This window comes from Heterocephalus glaber, unplaced genomic scaffold, assembly GCF_053883595.1.
Source record: "Heterocephalus glaber isolate CG9 unplaced genomic scaffold, H.glaber_assembly_v1.0 deba00001673, whole genome shotgun sequence".
Classification (NCBI taxonomy): domain Eukaryota; kingdom Metazoa; phylum Chordata; class Mammalia; order Rodentia; family Bathyergidae; genus Heterocephalus; species Heterocephalus glaber.
Genome location: NW_028258410.1, coordinates 19,500,716 through 19,518,688, shown reverse-complemented (window position 1 = coordinate 19,518,688; position 17,973 = coordinate 19,500,716). Strand labels below are relative to the sequence as shown.

Sequence of the window (17,973 nt, the reverse complement as noted above, 5' to 3'; positions counted from 1 at the left end):
TTTAAAAAACATCTTTTCAGCCCGGCACATTGGTGTGCACCTGACATCTCAGAATTTTATTTTCTTCATATTTTGTACATTTGTCCAATGTCCTACTATTACCTATATGTATTAACTTTTACAGTCAGGAACTTTTCAAATTTTATCCTTTTGAAATGTCTGTGACAAAAGGTAGTCACGTTTTTACCCTTAGAGGAGCCTTAGTGCTGGTTCAGAACACTAGGTGCATCTAAAATGCCAAGTACTGATCTGTAATCCCTTTTTGCAGTCTTGACATCCAAAAAGTTTGTGGACCTGGTGTTGTGTGCCTATAATCCCAGCGCTGTGGAGACTGAGGCAGAACAGTTGCTGTGAGTTGAAGGCCAGCCTGAATTGGTCACAGCCTGATTGGTTCTCTGGGCTTAGATAGATCCCAGGCCATAGGACCCTACCCAGGCACCATCTACATGTACATTCCTAGGTGGGCTTTGTTTGATTTTTCTCTCACCTGCTTGTGCTTGTCAGGGCCTTATCTCTGGGATTTATAGGTTGGTTAGGAGGGTTTACATACAAGGTTGAGTTAGTGATCAAAGGGATGCATGTGTATCTAGTAACATAGTGACCCTAGAGTGAGAGTACATACGTGTGTGAGTGCATAGGTGTGAATTTATATTTTATATAAGTACTACTGTTAGGTAATGTCTGTCCCGTGTCTCCCCCCCCCCCCCCCAATCTCCTTTGCATTTTACTGGAGGTAAGGTAAGGAAAAGTGCTAACTTGGTTAGGGCACCTGACTTCCTTGAGCTCTGCTTATCAGCTCTCCTGCTTTTGTCTTGTTGATGGTTCCCTGCAGTAAAGTTTAACTATTCAAAATTTGCCAGAAGACTTAATGAGGCCCTTATTATGTCCTTTCCCTATCTACAGACAAGGACACACACACACACACACACACACACACACACACACACACACACACGCACGCACGCGCACACCCCCCCCCCAACCGGGACCACCGAGCTAAATCCCCAGTCCTCCCCAGCCCTTTTTATCTTATTTTGACACATGGTTTCCTAAGTTGCCAAGTTGGTCTTGTACGCAGTCTTCCTGCTTCAGCTTCCTGAGTAACTGGTGTTTACAGGCATGCACTACCATGCTTGGCAACATTTCCTTTTTTTTAATTGACAAGATTATGTATCTCATGATGTTTTGAAATATGTATATGCCATAAAATGCCTAAATCAAGTTAATTGACATGTATTACCTTGCACCTTTTTATTCTTTCCAGTGTTGGGAATTGAACCTAGGACCTTGTGTGTACTAGGCAAATGCTCTGTTTTGTGTGTGTGTGTGTGTGTGTTTGCATGTGGTAAGAATACTTAAAACCTACTCAGTGATTTTCTAGTATATGGTATTGTATATTGTTATTAATATAGACAGGCTTTATAATAAATTTCTTGAGCTGTATGGATATTTCTTAACGTATTTGTTATATCTATATAGGCCATTTAATTTAAAATTTATAATGTTAGATGTGGATTTTTTTCAGTCAGTATAATCTGTGAATTAGTGCTGTTTAAGCTTAAAGGTTTTTTTGTTTATATTTTGTGCTACTGCAGATTGAATCTAGGGCCTTTGAACTGAGCTACATAACCTGGCCCTTTTATTTTTTATTTTGAGACAGGAACTTGCTAATTCACGGTGTCATGCAGGCTGGGTTTGAATTGATGATCTCCCTGTCTTGGCCTCCTAGAGTGCTGAGATTACAGACATGTACTACTATGCCCTGCTGAAAAAATGTTTTCTAAATCACAATCACAACCATCATTTTCTGAACTCTAGAATTACCTCCCTAAATGCAAAATCTCAGCAGGTAGTTTGTTTGTTTGGTTTTTGGTTTTGGTACTAGGGATTGAACTTGGGTCCTTGTGCTTTCAAGGAAGGCGGTGGAAGCACAGAGCTAAATCCCCAGCCCAGCATGTAGTTTGTAATGAGTACTTATTGTTGCATGTTGTATACAAAAGTGTTCTACTTTAATCTCAGAACTTTCTATGCTTTGCTTTTTATTCATGCTGGGGATTGAACCTAGGGCTTTGGACACGCAAGGCAAGTGCTGTACCATTAAGCTACATTCTTAACTCTATGCATATATTTTGTTGTGTTTTGTTTTGGTTTTTTGTTTTGTTTTGTTGGTACTGGGGATCGAACTTTGGTCCTTGAGCTTGCACAGCAGGCAGCAAAACCACTGAGCTAAATCCCTGGCCCCTTGTTTTGTTTTTTTGAGACAGGGTCTCACTTTGTAGTTTAGGCTGGCCCTGAACTCACTATGTAGCCCAGCCTAGCTTTGAACTTGCAGCAATCCTCCTGCCTCTGCCTCCCAAGTGCTGGGATCACAGGTGTGTGCTACCACACCTGGGTGGTTATGCACGTTTTTTTAACTGCATAAAATTTTAATTTTTCAGATGGGTGTGGTGGCATAGGTCTGTAGTCCCAGCTGCTTAGGAGGTTGAGGTAGGGGGAATCACTTGAGCTCAAGAGTTAAAGGGTAGCCTGAGTAACAATGCCAGACCAAAAATGTTTAATTTCTTGCTGTGGGTTCTGCGCTATATCCCTCCTCCCCCTGCTTTTTTTGAGACAGGGGCTTACTGATTTTACAGGAATGCACCACCACACCCGGCTCTTGCTTTGGGTTTTAAAAGTTACTGTCATAGGTGATTTTTTCACCCTTCATTAGCCCTCCTTTTTTATAGCATTAGATCAGATAAATTTACTGTTTTTTTTTTTTTATTAAAATAATTTTATTGTCACACACACATACAGAAATTAAAACCATTCAAAGAAAAACAGTGCAAGGGGGAAAAAACTACAATAATATTCAAATACAGTAGAACTCAACCAAAACAAAACTGAAAAGCACTTAAACATTTTTCCATATAACTTAAAAAAATATCTCAAGCACCAACAAGACACCAGAGGATGTGATTTGTTTCAGAAAGATCCCCAAAACCAACATTGAACAAATAGTGGTCTGGAAAAAAAACTCCAGTTAGCTAGCAGACTCCACATGAGCCAAACTTCTGCCTAGTTTAAATTTTGATACAGTCATATGACACCCGATGGAAACATCTGAGAAGTATGTTATTAGGCCATTTCATCCCTGTGTATCCTTAATTACACTTTCAGTTTCTCACACTAGAGAAATACTGGTGATTTTGATCAATGCATCAACTGTGTTTTCTATGCCTATCTTGTTGAAATTATGGGATGTTCTCTCAGAATTTTGTTGTGGTTGAGGTGGTACTAGGGGACTGAACTCAGGGTCTTCACACTAAGGTGATCTCCAGTCCTTTATTTTTTATTGCAAGATAGGGTCTTGTTAAGTCACTACATTGTCCAAGCTAGGCTGGAATCTGTGATCCTTCTCCCTCACCCTCCCAGAGTGCTGTGATTATAGCATCTACTACCATTCCTGGCTCTTATCTCAGAATTATATCATGATTTGGTTTGGGTTGGATTGCTATGCTATGCTATGTGGTCTCAGCTGGTCTTGAACTTGCTGTGTATTTCCAGGCTGGCTTCAAATTTGAGATCCTCCTGCCTTAGCCTCCCAAGTTCTGAGATTACAGGCCGTATACCCAGGGGTTTTGGTTTTCATTACTAAGGATTGAACCCAGGAGTACTCTGCAATTGAGATATATCCCTAGTCCTTTTTATTTTTCATTTTGATTTTGTTTTGTTTCTTTGAAATAGGGTCTCACTTTGTAGTTCAGGCTGGCCTTCAACTCACAGAGATCCTTCTGCCTCAGCTTCCCTAGTGCTAGGATTATAGGCATGTCCCATCTGTGCCTGGTACTGTTTTTTTTCTTAAGCTTATTTTCTGGTCCTTTATCTCAGCAAAGAGTGAGGCTTACAGCCCATATCAAAAACATAACAAATACATGACTTTCAGGGAAAGGAAGACCCGTAATGTAAGAGTATTTTTATTTATTTAAATCACTGTGTTCCTGTGACCAGTTACCCAAATTAATATCTCTCTCTCTCTCCCTCTCCCTCCCTCCCTCCCAGGACTTGATAGCAATGGAGCTCAGTGATGCAAATTTACAAACTCTAACAGAATATTTGAAGAAAACCCTTGATCCTGATCCTGCCATCAGACGTCCAGGTAAAGAAAATAAATGTTTTTTGATTTATTCTTTTTTTGGTACCAGGGATCAAACTTGTGACCTTGCGCTTGCAAGGCAGGCAGCGGAACCACTGAGCTAAATCCCTGGCCCTAGTTGATTTATTCTTTAAGCACTGTGAGAGAAATCTCTGCAGTCTGTCTGGTTGTTAATTTGAAAGAAAAAAGATTAGTACTTGGATTCTCAGGCATATTTATACTGTGTGGTTGGCTGCTTACAACTGCTTTAACATGGTGTGTTCTTTATTTGTTTTTTAATAAAAGAGCTTTTATTTGGTATCTTCTACCATAAAAAATACAGTTTAGGTTTAAAAAGCACCAATATATTTAGAATGTTTCTTCCTTGATCTTTCTGAAAAACTACTTAAAACTTGCTATGCCACAACACCTGCCTACTTTAGAGTTAAATATTTAAAGGCAGAGAGATGAATGATGAGTATAATTGCTTAAAAATGATTAAATGAATGAAATAAGTGATCCGATTCTGGTCTCTTCATCTTACTGCTAGTATTGATTTAGTTAACATCTTTTAAGACTAGAGTTTCTTTTTTCCCTCCTGAGTTTGATCAGTTTCCATTAGCAACTTTTAATGTAAGCTTAGAATTTCAACCTCAAATGTGAATTTAAATGAGGGTGGCTGGTAAAATGGGCACTGGTAATAGCATGTGAATACATGCTCTGGTTGAGGGACAGATATTGTTTAGAACCAGCTAACTTTAGGAATTCAAGCCTGTTTGGCAGATTAAATTTCCAACTTTGCTTGAAAAATAAGAATATTTATATGGAGCCTCATTTTTAGATGATAACAACTTTTTCCTAGTAGTGCTTAAACAATTAATATGTTCCTGGATAAGGGGAAGTAGTTAATGACTCTAATCTTCTTAGAATTTCCCAGAAAGCCTTTGCCAACATCATGTATTAAAAATTATTTGTAGGGGCTGCAAATAATATGTATTATAGTTCATATAAAAAAAGGGAAGAGATTTTGATTATAAGTCTTCTAATATGAAAATTCTTTTACAGCTGAAAAATTTCTTGAGTCTGTAGAAGGAAATCAGAATTATCCACTGTTACTTTTAACATTACTAGAGAAGGCCCAGGATAATGTCATCAAAGTGTGTGCTTCAGTAACATTCAAGAACTATATTAAAAGAAACTGGAGAATTGTAAGTATTTAGTGAATATATAATACCCTGTATATTCATAAGATTTATATATACAGTGCTCTCAAAAGATGCAGGTAGAGATGAAAGATAAAATTAAACAGAGTCGTCTTCCAAACCTGTTATTTCATTTGAATTCATACAAATTCTTTCACTTTCATGACTGGTCTTTTTTTTTTTTTCATTTTGGTACCGGGGATCCAACTCGGGAGCTCTCGCTTGCAAGGCAGGCGCCAGAACCACTGAGCTAAATCCCTGGCCCTCATAACTGGTTACTAGAGAGTGTGTGACTTAGTTGTAATCTCCATTATAGTTAAAATTAACTCTAGATCACTTCTTTTTTTTTTTTTTTTTTTGGTACTAGGAATCAAATTCAGGGGCTCCTGCTTGCCAGGCAGGTACGGTGCTGCTGAGCTACATCCCCAGCCCTCTAGATCACTTCTTAGTAAGATGTTTTTGGGAAGACAGTCTAAATGAATAATTGAAGTAATTGAAGTTTTGGACTGGGAAAATTAAAGCTAAAAATTTGGATATTAAAAAATTAAGCCTGTCATAGTGGCACATGCTTCCTGTGGTCCCAGTTACTTAGCAGGATCAGGTAGGATGATTACAGGTTTATGGCCCGTCTGAGCAGTACTTGAGATCCCATCTCAAAAAAATAAATTGAAGAATGCAAAATAATTTGAGGGTAGGGGTTTGGGTTTTTGCTGTACTGGGGATTAAACTCAGGGACTTTACTCTGAGCTATATCCCGAGCCCTTTTTATTTTTTATTTTGAGACAGAGTCTCACTAAGTTGGGCAAGGTGACTTGAACTTGGGATCTTCCTTCCTGCTTTAGCCTCCCAAGATGCTGGGATCACAGCATGAACCACCATACTTGGCTGAATGGAAAATAATTTAGAAATGTTATGTTTTGTTTTATGAGATGGGGTTTCGCTTTGTAGTTCAGACTAGCCTCACTCAAAATGTAGCCCTGGCTGGCCTCCAACTTGAGATAAGCCTTCTGCCTTAGCCTCCTGAGTGCTAGGATTATAACCATGTGCCAGCCACCATGCCTGGCTTAAATTTGAACCCCCACCCCCGGTACTGGGAACTGAACTCCTCAGGACTTTGCGCTTGCCAGAAAAGCCTAGCACCACTGAGCTAAATCCCCGGCCCTAGATTTGAAATTTTTGAGAAGGGATTTTGCTTGCCTTCTGTCTTATGAAATATGGAAATGCTGTATATTCTAATTTTATAATGAATCCTCTAGAGCTATAAGTATAATGACTAGTATAAAATTATAAATTAAGAAATAGGCATTTTCCCTACCTTAAGAGAGTTGATTCTCAGTTGAGGACAGTTTTTGCCCAGGAAGGGCACATTTGGCAATATGTGGAAACATCATGCTGGCATCTAGTGAGTGGGTAGAGACCTGAGACTGTGGTCCATTCTGCAGTATACAAGATGGCTCTTCACAACAAAGAGTTATTTGCTCCGGGATGCTGAGGTTGAGAAATGTCGCTTTATAATAAAAGAACACTGAAAATTATTTTATAATGATAACATTGAGGGCCAGGGATTTAGCTCAGGGGCACAGCGCCAGCCTTGCAAGCGAAAGGTCTTGAGTTCAATCCCCAGTACCAAAAAACAAAACAAAACAAAAAAGATTGACAACATTGATCAGTTTTTCTAAAAAGTCAATTTGAAACTTGTTCACATATGTATTTAGAAACTTTTAGCTGGCCTGTAATCCCAGCACTCGGGAGGCAGAGGCGGGAGGAATACCATGAGTTCAGGGCCAGTGTGGCCTAGCTACATAGTGAGTTCAAAGCCAGCCTGAACTACATAGTGAGACTTTGTTTCAAAAAAAAAAAAAAAAGCTGGGCATGGTGGTACATGCCTATAATCCCAGAACTGGGGAGGCTGAGGCAGGAAGATCACAGTGAGTTCAGAACCAGCTTGAATGACATAGCAAGACACTGTCTCCAAAAAAAAAAAAAACCAGACTTTTCTCAATCCCATAAGAGTTTATGAAACAATAAATACTGTTTTTAAGGCTTGTATAATTGGTCAAGTATTACCACATGTGATGAAATTATTTGATAAATGTTAGAAAGGCTAGTTAGGGCCGGGGATGTAGCTCAGTGGTGCCATGCCTGCCTGGCATGCGCAAGGTCCTGAGTTCCATCTTTGGTACAGAAAAAAAAAAGTTAGACTGCTTTAAAACTCCATCCCTCTGCTTCCCTCTTAGACTGCTTAAAAGTCCATCTGTTCTGAGCCGGGGATTTAGCTCAGTGGTTCTGCCACCTGCCCCGCAAGCACAAGGACCCAAGTTTGATCCCTGGTACCAAAAAAAAAAAAAAAAAAAAAAAAAGTCCCATCTGTTCTGTTAGCCTTTTTTTTTTTTTTTGGTAGCGGGCATCAGACTCCAGACTTTGTGCTTGTGAGGCAGGCATGGCGACACTGAGCTGAATCCCTGGCCCCCTTCTATCTTGATTTATCAAACTAGAGAGACTTGTAGAACCTTTTTGAGTGATGTAGTCCAGAATATATTCTGATCAGTAAAGATGAAAAAGTTTTCATAGGCATAATCTTTGCTTTTAGGCAACAGTTAAAATGAAGCTTTCAAAGATGATTATGGATTAAGTAGCATATGTCTAAAGATTTTTAACCACATGTTCCAATTACCTTACATATAGAACTGAATTTTTTTTCTCCAGTGCTGGGGATTGGACCCTAGGGAAGCATTCTGCCACTGAGTACACCGTCAGCCCAGAACTGAAATTCTTATTGGTACCTGGGAGTTAAAGAACCTCATTCATTTTGTGTGTAAATTATTTACATGTGGGAAGGAATGTATATTATTTTGGGGAACGGGTTCACACTTCATCAGATTATTAAGAAAATCAGTGACCCATTCATGTAGAGAGAAATTGGAATGTCTGCCTACCTTCCATTTTTCTTAGAAAACTGAGATATTGAAAAGTATTTTTATCTGTATACCCACATGGAGATGAATATGGATTTGATATTATTGTTATTTTGCTTTTAGGTTGAAGATGAACCAAACAAAATTTGTGAAGCTGATCGAGTAGCCATTAAAGCCAATATAGTGCACTTGATGCTCAGTAGCCCAGAACAAATTCAGAAGCAGGTACTGTATCTCTGCTTTCTAGGTAAGCTCCTTTGTAAGGCTCTTGTCTAATTAAGTTTTTCCTTCTCTAGTTGAGTGATGGTATCAGCATTATTGGCAGAGAAGATTTCCCTCAGAAATGGCCTGACTTGTTGACAGAAATGGTGAATCGCTTTCAGAGTGGGGATTTCCATGTTATTAATGGAGTCCTTCGTACAGCACATTCATTATTTAAAAGGTACTGATGTACAAATTCATTCCTTTAATGTATTTTTTTCTATTATATTTGCTTATATAGTTACATTTGTGACCATTGTTGCTCCTTTGAATATCATTCTAGACTAAAAGCATAAGCCTCTCAGTTGATTGTATTTGTTTCTTCTCAAGTAGGTTATTTCATTGCCCTATTGCCTTTGTAGTGTACCCTTTTTGTTGCGGGGGGAGGCGGGTACTGGGGATTGAACTCAGGAACTTGCACTTTCAAGGCAGGCACAGCTTCACTGAGCTAAATCCCTAGCCCTGCCTTTGTAATAATTAAGTTTTGATCCATTTATAAAGAAAACCAAGAATTCCCTTTGAATTTCAGAAATCCACAAGTTATAGATATCTAGTCATAGATGTTAAATCAGCATCTTTTCTTAAAGACATAGTGAGTGGTAAAACTTCTGAACTTGCCTACTTTACATTAATTTTATAGATACCGTCATGAATTTAAGTCAAATGAGTTATGGACTGAAATTAAACTTGTACTGGATGCCTTTGCATTGCCTTTGACAAATCTATTTAAGGTATGTAATAGTATCTGGGTGATATTTTAAAATTACTTAGTATTTTAAAGTAAATAGTTGGATAAATTTTAAGAGGATACTTTGAAAGCTTACGTGATAGAGCAGGATTTATTTATTTATTTACTTATTTACTTATTTTGGTATCAGGGATTGAACTCGGGACCTTGTGCTAGCAAGGCAGGCGCCAGAACCACTGACCTAAATCCTCGGCCCAGCAGCATTTAGTTTTAAACTTTGAAACCTAAACAGAAATAGAGAGGATGTTGTAAAGAACTCTCTTATACAAGTTTAATAATTACCAACATTTTGTTCTTTTAATCTGCTCCCCTACTTTTCTAGGAATATTTGAAAATAACTCATAGACATCATATTATTTCACTCAAATTACGTGTTTCTAAAGAAATTCACTTTTTTTTTTTTTGGTACCCAGCCCTTTTCTTGCTTTGGTTTTTTGAGGCAAGGTCTCCCTTTGTTTTTCAGGCTGGCCCTGAACTCACTATGTAGACCAGGCTAGCCTCAAAGTCGCAGTGATCCTCCTACCTCAACCTTCTGAGTGCTGGGATTACAGGCATGTGCCAGCATGCCCCGGCTTTACAGGCTACTTTTCTAGACATGTTCTTGGTATTTGCAAGAATTCTGTAAGACTGAAAGAAAACTTTTTCCAAGTAAGGAAAAAGGGGTTCAGGATCACAAAGCTAAAAAAAGAAAGAGAGCCAGACATGGTGGTACACACCTGTACTTCCAGCTTCTCAGGAGGTGAGGCAGGATGATTACAATTTCAAGGACAGCCTGGGCAACTCAGTGAGACATTGTCCCATAATGAAAAGGACTGAGGGTATAGTGCACTGATGAGAGTGCCCCTAAATTCAGTTCGGTGATAGTAATAAAATCCCAAGTGTGTACAAAGCTTTTCATAGTATATCATTTATTTTACATATGTATTTATTTGTGGTACCAGTGATTGAACCCAGAGTCTTTGCACTGAACTACATCCCTATCCCTTGGACAGATGTATTTCAGAATACTAACATTGGATTGTTCAGTAGTGCTCTGTGGACAAATTAAAAATATATCCTTTAACTTATTTTTCAGACTCTCTTAAATAACTATTTACTACTATTTAGAAGCCACATTTTGGAGAAGAAATATGAGTAGCCTCAGCTAGTCCAAGACTGTTGTATTAAGATCAGCATGCTGGGTTTATGACACATTAAAACCTTCTTCTTAAATTCCTTTCCAAGGCCACCATTGAACTGTGTAGTACCCATGCAAATGATGCCTCTGCCCTGAGGATTCTTTTTTCTTCCTTGATTCTGATCTCAAAATTGTTCTATAGTTTAAACTTTCAGGTAAGTTTTTATTTAATTTCTTGTTTTTTGTACTTACTTTCTGATGCAATTTATAGACTACTTGGTAAATACTTGTCAGCTTTGTTTTTCTGAAATAAAAGCTTTTCTGATTATCCGTATTTTATCTTTTTAAACAAGATGGATCCTTCAGTATTGTCCATATTGGCTCTGAAATCCTGCACTTGGGCAATCCTTCTGCTTTAGCCTTTCAAATATCTGGGGATATAGGCATGCACTGCCATGTCCAGCTCCCCCTTTTTTTATGTACCTTGTTCACAGTGTTCTGTTTTATAGTATTTCTAGAGATACTAAGAGATGTTTTATGGAAAAAGTAGCATTGTCTTGTGTCTAGTAAGTGAAGAAAATATCGTAATTTATCCTTTTGGAGAGTCACCTTGTGTATAGTTTTATTCAGTAAAATTGAAAGCACAGAAAAACCAGATTTCTGAGACCTTTCTTATTGGTCCATTTACATGGATATTAACATTGGGGGAACTATATTTGGTTAAGGGTTCCTGGTTAGCTTGTATACAAGTGCTTTTATTGGAAGGTATGAAGAAGACAGAGGCTGAATTACTAGGCTTTGGAAGGGGTTAGTATGAATGGCTCTTCACAGGAAACATGGCCACAGAAGAATTACAGCAAGAAATACCAGGTCACCCTGTGAGTACTGATATGGTGGCCTCCAATGATTCAGTCTATCTTTCTGATTTGGTTTTTTGAGGCAGGATCTGGTGTGTTGTTCAGGATGGTCTTGAACTCACTGTGTATCCCAACTGGCCTTAAACTTGCAGTGATCCTCTTGCCTCAGCCTTCCAGGTGCTGAGATTATAGGCGTGAAACCACTGAGCTAAATCCCCGGCCCAATTCTTTCTGTTCTTGAATCATTGATTTAAGATTCAGGCCTCTAGGACCATGAAAGGAACATTAATGCAGGTTATATACCAAGATATGAAACAAGGATTTGGACAGGTATAGTAGTGGTAGCTACTGTTAGGGAGTCTGAAGCAGGAGGACTGCAAGTTTAAGGCCAGCTTGGGTAACTTAGTAAAACCCAATAAAATTAAATAAAATTTTTTAAAATGATGATGATGGGTGTGGACACTTGTAATCCCAGTACAATGGGAGACTGAGGCAGGAAGAGGATAAGTTTGAGCCTTATTTGGACAAACTTAGCAAGACTCTATATCAAACTTTTAAAAAATTAAAAAGTCTGGGGATGTAGATCAGTACAAAGGGCCTAGTTTGGAAACCTAGTATTACAAAGAAGGGAGGGAGATTGATTGGAGGTATAGATCAGTTGTAGAGTGCTTGCTTAGCATGAGTGAGGCCCTGGGTTCAATTCCCAGCACTGCAAAAATAAAAGAAAAAGATTTGGCGTTTTCATTGTTCATGGTCAGTACTGGACTTATTCTCACAGCATGACTGCATTGACAGTGGTAGAGCATTCCCCAAGAGGGAATTAGATTCTCTTAGGTAAAATAAAAGATGAACAGCCCAACTAATAATGCCTCACATCAGTATTCAGCTGGACAACAGGTTGAGAAATGTATATTTAAATGAAGACCACTGCTTTTGCTTACACTTCATTTTGAATTCTACTGAGAAGACAAGAAAATTGAAGCTCTTGATAATTTGGTAAGGAACCAAAGGAGGCATAATCTTCACTGTCAGGAATCTGTCTCATATTTCTAAGGAGGCAGTACTGTACTATACCATGGGAAATTGGCAACTGTATAAGACAGTTCAAATCTGTCACCTGTTGATGGGACAAAATATTCCATATGCACAATTTAAAGGTGGAGAGATTTATTTTGGCTTACAGTTTCAGTGTGTTCAGTCCATGTTCCACCAGTTGCAGGTAGAAAACTCATGTTACAATAGTAGGGCAGAAGAAAGCTGTTTATGTTATGGTGCCAGGAAGCAGAGGGGGGAGCAGCCAGGGACAAGAACACAACCTTCCAAGTCACACATCAGTGGCCCTCTATTTCTGACCAGGCCATAGCTGAATGTGATACTTTGGGGGCACATTTTAGGTCTAAATCATAACATTTCACCCCTGGCCCTCAAAAGGTTCTTGTTGATCTCAGTATGCATAATGCATGTAGTTCATCTCTCATCTCTAAGATTTGCCAGAGTCTTAACAGTTCCAGCATTTCTGGAGAATGCCACATCCAAAGTCCCCTCTGAGACTCAAGGCAGACTCTTAGCCTTGAGCCCCATAAAATCAAAATGAAGGTTAAATACTCCCAGTATACAGTGGCACAGAGTGAACATTCCATTCCAAAAGGAAGGAGTAATAGAATAGAAATAGGAACAAAGCAAGGCCAAAAACCATCGGGCAACTTTTAGGTTCTTTAGCTGCGTATATAGCAGGCAGGTTGTGGTGAGATGTGAGCTCCAAAGGGTTTGGGCTGGCTCTGCTCACTGCTGTGCTTTACTTGGCACATGTTCCACATTCCTGGTATACTGTCAGGCCTTCCTTTAAAATCTGGGTGGAGGGCTGGGGATTTAGCTCAGTGGTTCTGCCACCTGCCTCCCAAGCACGAGGTCCCGAGTTCAATCCCCGGTATCAAAAATAAATAAAAATAAAGTAAAATCTGGGTGGAAGCCTCCACAACTCTTGCACTTTACATAACTGGAAAACTAGCACACATGGATGATGCCAAGGTCTGCTGCCCACTCAGGCAATAGCCTGGCCCCCTTGGATCATGGCTACAGAAGCCTGTAGTGTTGACCACCAAGAAACAATGGGTAACCAATTCCCTAGATGACTCTTCTGGGGTAGGAGGGCTAAGGGATGGCTTCTTAATGAAAACTTTACAGTTTTACACCCTTAAGCCTGCAGTGGTGTGTGATCTTGCTGACTTTTCAGATGCCCTCAAGACCTCTTTCTTCTTGTCCCTATACAAAGTACTTGGCTTTTTTTTTTTTTTTTTTTCCAGTACTGGGAATCGAACTTGGGTCTTTGTGCTTGCGGGGTGGGCGGCAGAACCTCTGAGCTAAATCCCCGGTCCCCAAAGTACTTGGCTTCTTTTTGATGCTGATGTCTTCAACAGCCATGCTGTCCTTTGTCCCCATTTGCAGATGCTTCCTTTCTTGAAAACTAAAAACTCTTCAAATCATTCAGCTCTACTGTTTGTTCCTGGTACTCACTGAGTTTGGCTAAAACCAGTCACTAGTACCATTGCTGAAAGTACCACAGCCTGAAAGTTGGACTGTCTTGAAATTTTCTCTGCTAGATTAATTTATCTACTGCCCTTAACTTCAATCTCTTGCAAAGTCTGAAGACATGGGCAAAATGTAGACAAATTGTCTGTCTGAGTGTAGCCTACACAGCCTCTAGCCCAACAGTCAATGAAATCCTTGTTCCTAACTGAAATCTAAGCCTGGCATTTACTGTCTGCATTTGTAGCAGCATTCTAGTCTGAGCTCTGACCAGTATTATGCATCAAGATCTGTTCACAACATTCTAGGGCTTATTTAACAGGAAGCCCCAAGCCTTTCCAAACTCTTGCCACACACCAAAGACTTTCAAACAACAGTCAGACACATAGCAACAACAATTTGCTGTACTAAATTTCGGTTTAGTTTTCTGACCCTTGGACAAAATATTGGATAGCCACAATTTAAAGCAAGACAGGTTTGTTTTGGCTCACTTTTCAGTGGGTTCAGTCCATTGTCCACAGGCTCCAAGCAGAAAATGCATGGCAGAATTGTGTGGTGGAGGAGAGCTGTTCACATCTCAGGAAGCAAAAAGGAGCTGGAGCTGAGAATACACCCTTCCAAGTCATGCCCTCACCAGTTCTTTTCTGACTGGGCCCTTCTAGAACATGAGACTTTTAGGGGACATTGTAGACATAAACTGTAAGAGTCTGAATTGATGGTCATACAACAATTGCAATAGTTTAGAAAGGAAAATAGATACAACAATAAGTGCTGAACTTTTTAAGGAAAGCCTTCATACAATCTTAGCTAGACTTTAAAGGAATAACTATATTTTGAATGGGACAGGAAATACTGTAGAGGGAGCATCCGTTGGTGAAAACATGCACTGGAGGCAGAAGTCAGAGTTCTATTCAGCTACCACAAACCTAGGTGGATCAGGAAGTCTTAGCACAATAGATAATGCTTCAGACTAAGAAGATGGGTGTTGAACCTAGAGGCGCATGCAAAACTTTTGGCATGGGTGGGCTGGGTGTGGTACACACCTGTAATCCCAGCACTCTGGAGGCTGAGGCAGGAAGATCGCTGCACATTCCAGGCTAGCCTGGACTACACTGAGACCCTGTCTCCAAAAAGAACAACAACAAAAATGACATGGTGTGCAGATGTATGTACTACATTAGTGTATTTTAATCATGGTCTCAGGTCACCAATTCTTTTTTAGGATCTCCCTGAGTTTTTTGAAGATAATATGGAAACTTGGATGAACAATTTTCATACCCTGTTGACACTGGATAATAAGCTTCTACAAACTGATGTAAGTATTTTAAATGTTGGAGTAACCTCTTTAAGAATTTTTTGGTAGGGGCTGGGGATTTGACTCAGTGGTTTCGACGCCTGCTGTGCAAGCACAAGGACCTGAGTGTGATCCCTGGTACCAAAAAAAAAAAAAGAATTTTTTGGTGTCTTATGAAAACTGTTTACTCTTGGATTGTTAATAGATAAAATTCCACAAGTTCAAGTAATGTTTGCTTCTGTTGGGTGTTCTCTTTTGGTTATGTGCAATACATAAGTTACTCCGAGCATGTCCTCAGTAAAATTTACAGGTACGGGTATTTCATTGCATTACTGAAAGCAAGGCCTTAATCACATTGTGAATATTTTAGGAAATAATTGCTTGTTGTTGAAGATACTTAAAACCTTAGACTTCTGTAATGATAGCCCCCTTTAAAAAAAATATCCGAGCTTGGGAAAATACGTAAAAATTAAAATGTGTAAAAGTTTCTGAAATTTTCTGAATTTATGTGTACTTTTCAACATACAGACCTTACCGTGGGATTTATTTGTACTTTTCAACATGCAGACCTTACCCTGTGCTATGTATTTGCTTGTTTATTAATATATTTAAGATCTTTCCTAAGAAACCATAAAACAAAATATAAAGAATACTTCAACACCAGATAAAATAAATTAGAAATGGTAATTGAAATCAGGTTTTTAAAGTGGGATATAGAGGTCAGGTGTGGTGGTGCATGACTATAATCCTAGTGCTCGGGAGGCTGAGGCAGGAGGATCATTGTGAGTTGAGGCCAGCCTGAACTGCAGTGAGACCCTGTCTCAAAAAACCAAAAAGAGAGAAAGAGAGAGAGGAGAAAAGCTGCCCTTTTTGTGAAATACATTTTTTTCAACAAGGAGCTGTTTGCCTAGGTAAGTACATGCTATCTTGTGTTGTCTCACTGGGTAACAACCCTAATATCTTTCTATTCTAGATTGGAGGACTTTGACACAAATCACTGTCATGGTTTAGATTGGGGTTGGCAAGTTTTTTCTGTAACAGTCCATATAGTAAATGTTTTCAGCTTTATAGGGCTATGTGGTCTTGTGCGCTATAACTGCTCAGCTGTTGTGATATGAAAGCAGCTATAGACAGCACTATACATTGTAAAAAAATGAGCATGGCTTTGTTTAATAAAAGTTTACTTGCAAAAATAGCAGGCAAAAAAAAAAAATAGGAACAGGCAGGAGTTGGCCTACAGACCATAGTTTGCTGACCCCTGGCTTAGATTATTAATATATATGTATTATATGTAGATATATAGATATGTATTATATATATGGATGGGAGGGGTGGTGCTGGGGATCAAACCTAGAGCTTTTTTTGCATGCTAGGCAAATGGCTGTGAGCTACATCCCTAGTCCTGTTTAATACTTTATAACCAGAATATCATTTATGAGAATCCTTATGGTATTAGCTGTTTTAGGGATGAGACATCTACATGTTAATATATTTGAAATGATGAACTGCTTGAGAAACCAAACATGATACTGAAAGTATGATGTGATTTTCTTTTATACAGGTTTCTGTAGAAATATTTTCAATACAGTATGGAAATATTTTGTAATTTAGCAATCAAAAGAAATTTTATTCAACCAGAAAACCTGAGAGCTGCTCTCAGCGATTAATAAACAAGAAATCCCTCATTAGATTATTTGGATGTAAATTTTAAAGGGTCTTGTTCAGGAATTATAAGTTTCCCCTATTTATGGTAGCCTTCAAATTGTATATGTATGTTTGAATTTTCTCTTTTCTTATGTGAGGATGAAGAGGAAGCAGGCTTATTGGAACTCTTAAAATCCCAGATTTGTGATAATGCTGCACTCTATGCTCAGAAGTATGATGAAGAATTTCAGCGGTACCTGCCTCGCTTTGTCACAGCCATCTGGAATTTATTAGTTACAACAGGTCAAGAGGTTAAATATGATTTGGTAAGATGATGGAGAAGAAAAATAAAAGAAACTCTCTCCTTGTTTCTCCCAAGAAATAAAGGTTGATCTTGCTCTTTAATATATTCCTATTTTATGTTTTATTTCAGTTGGTCAGTAATGCAATTCAATTTCTGGCTTCAGTTTGTGAGAGACCTCACTATAAGAATCTGTTTGAGGACCAGAACACGCTGACAAGTATCTGTGAAAAGGTTATTGTGCCTAACATGGAATTTAGAGGTAAGTATGGCAAAGTGAAGGCTTTTTGGGGAGTAAAAGCTGTTTATTAAAAAGTGCATTGGGAGGGCCAGGGATTCAGCTCAGTGGCTCTGCCGCCTGCCTCGTAACTGCAAGGTCCCAAGTTCGATCCCCGGTACCAGGAAAAAAACAAAATACAAAAAAATAAGTGCATCGGGGGGGTGGAGATTTAGCTCAGTTGTTCCGACGCCTGCATCACAAGCGCAAGGTCCCTAGTTCAATCCCCAGTACAAAAAAAAAAAAGTCCATTAATGTAAATTTAATAAGTCATTTAGTTCTTATAACATATTCAGTCTAATTTTTTAAGTTACCAAAAATGATACTTAAAATGTACCAATAAAAGCATTTAAGGAGAAAAAAAATTTGCCAAAAATACTTGGAGGTATTTTGTGTTTACTAAACTAGTACAGAAAGTGTGACAGCATCCTTTGTATTGCTGTAATGAGCTTTGCTGTATACTTGGGGTTTGTTTTGTTTTCATAAAAATACTGGATAAGACTTTATGTATCCTCCTACATTGGGGAAAAATACAGCATTTTACTCATTTTAGGCAAATAGCTTTTTTGGGGGGCGGGGGGGGGTCGGGTACCAGGGATTGAACTCTGGTCTTTCCGCTTGTGCAGCAGGCGGCAAAACCACTGAGCTAAATCCCCAGCCCAGCTATTTTTAAATAATTGACTTTGAGAATAGGAGTGACTGATAACTTCTACATAC

The 17,973-nt window shown here is 38.9% G+C and overlaps 1 protein-coding gene across 4 annotated transcripts in view; it reads left to right on the top strand.

Moving 5' to 3' along the window:
- Window positions 1-17,973, top strand: part of Cse1l (chromosome segregation 1 like) — a 42,064-nt gene that overhangs the window by 7,741 nt on the left and 16,350 nt on the right. For 3 of the 4 annotated variants that reach the window (XM_004858082.4, XM_004858081.4, XM_013077153.3), the window contains 9 exons: window positions 4,042-4,138; window positions 5,180-5,322; window positions 8,355-8,456; window positions 8,528-8,673; window positions 9,133-9,223; window positions 10,465-10,572; window positions 14,963-15,055; window positions 16,837-17,004; window positions 17,112-17,241. In XM_004858082.4, the coding sequence (XP_004858139.1) occupies window positions 4,054-4,138; window positions 5,180-5,322; window positions 8,355-8,456; window positions 8,528-8,673; window positions 9,133-9,223; window positions 10,465-10,572; window positions 14,963-15,055; window positions 16,837-17,004; window positions 17,112-17,241 (1,066 nt within the window). In that variant the 5' untranslated portion in view covers window positions 4,042-4,053. Of the gene's footprint in view, window positions 1-268; window positions 461-4,041; window positions 4,139-5,179; window positions 5,323-8,354; window positions 8,457-8,527; window positions 8,674-9,132; window positions 9,224-10,464; window positions 10,573-14,962; window positions 15,056-16,836; window positions 17,005-17,111; window positions 17,242-17,973 lie in introns of those variants that run through there. The other variant, XM_087197729.1, reaches the window with a different exon arrangement.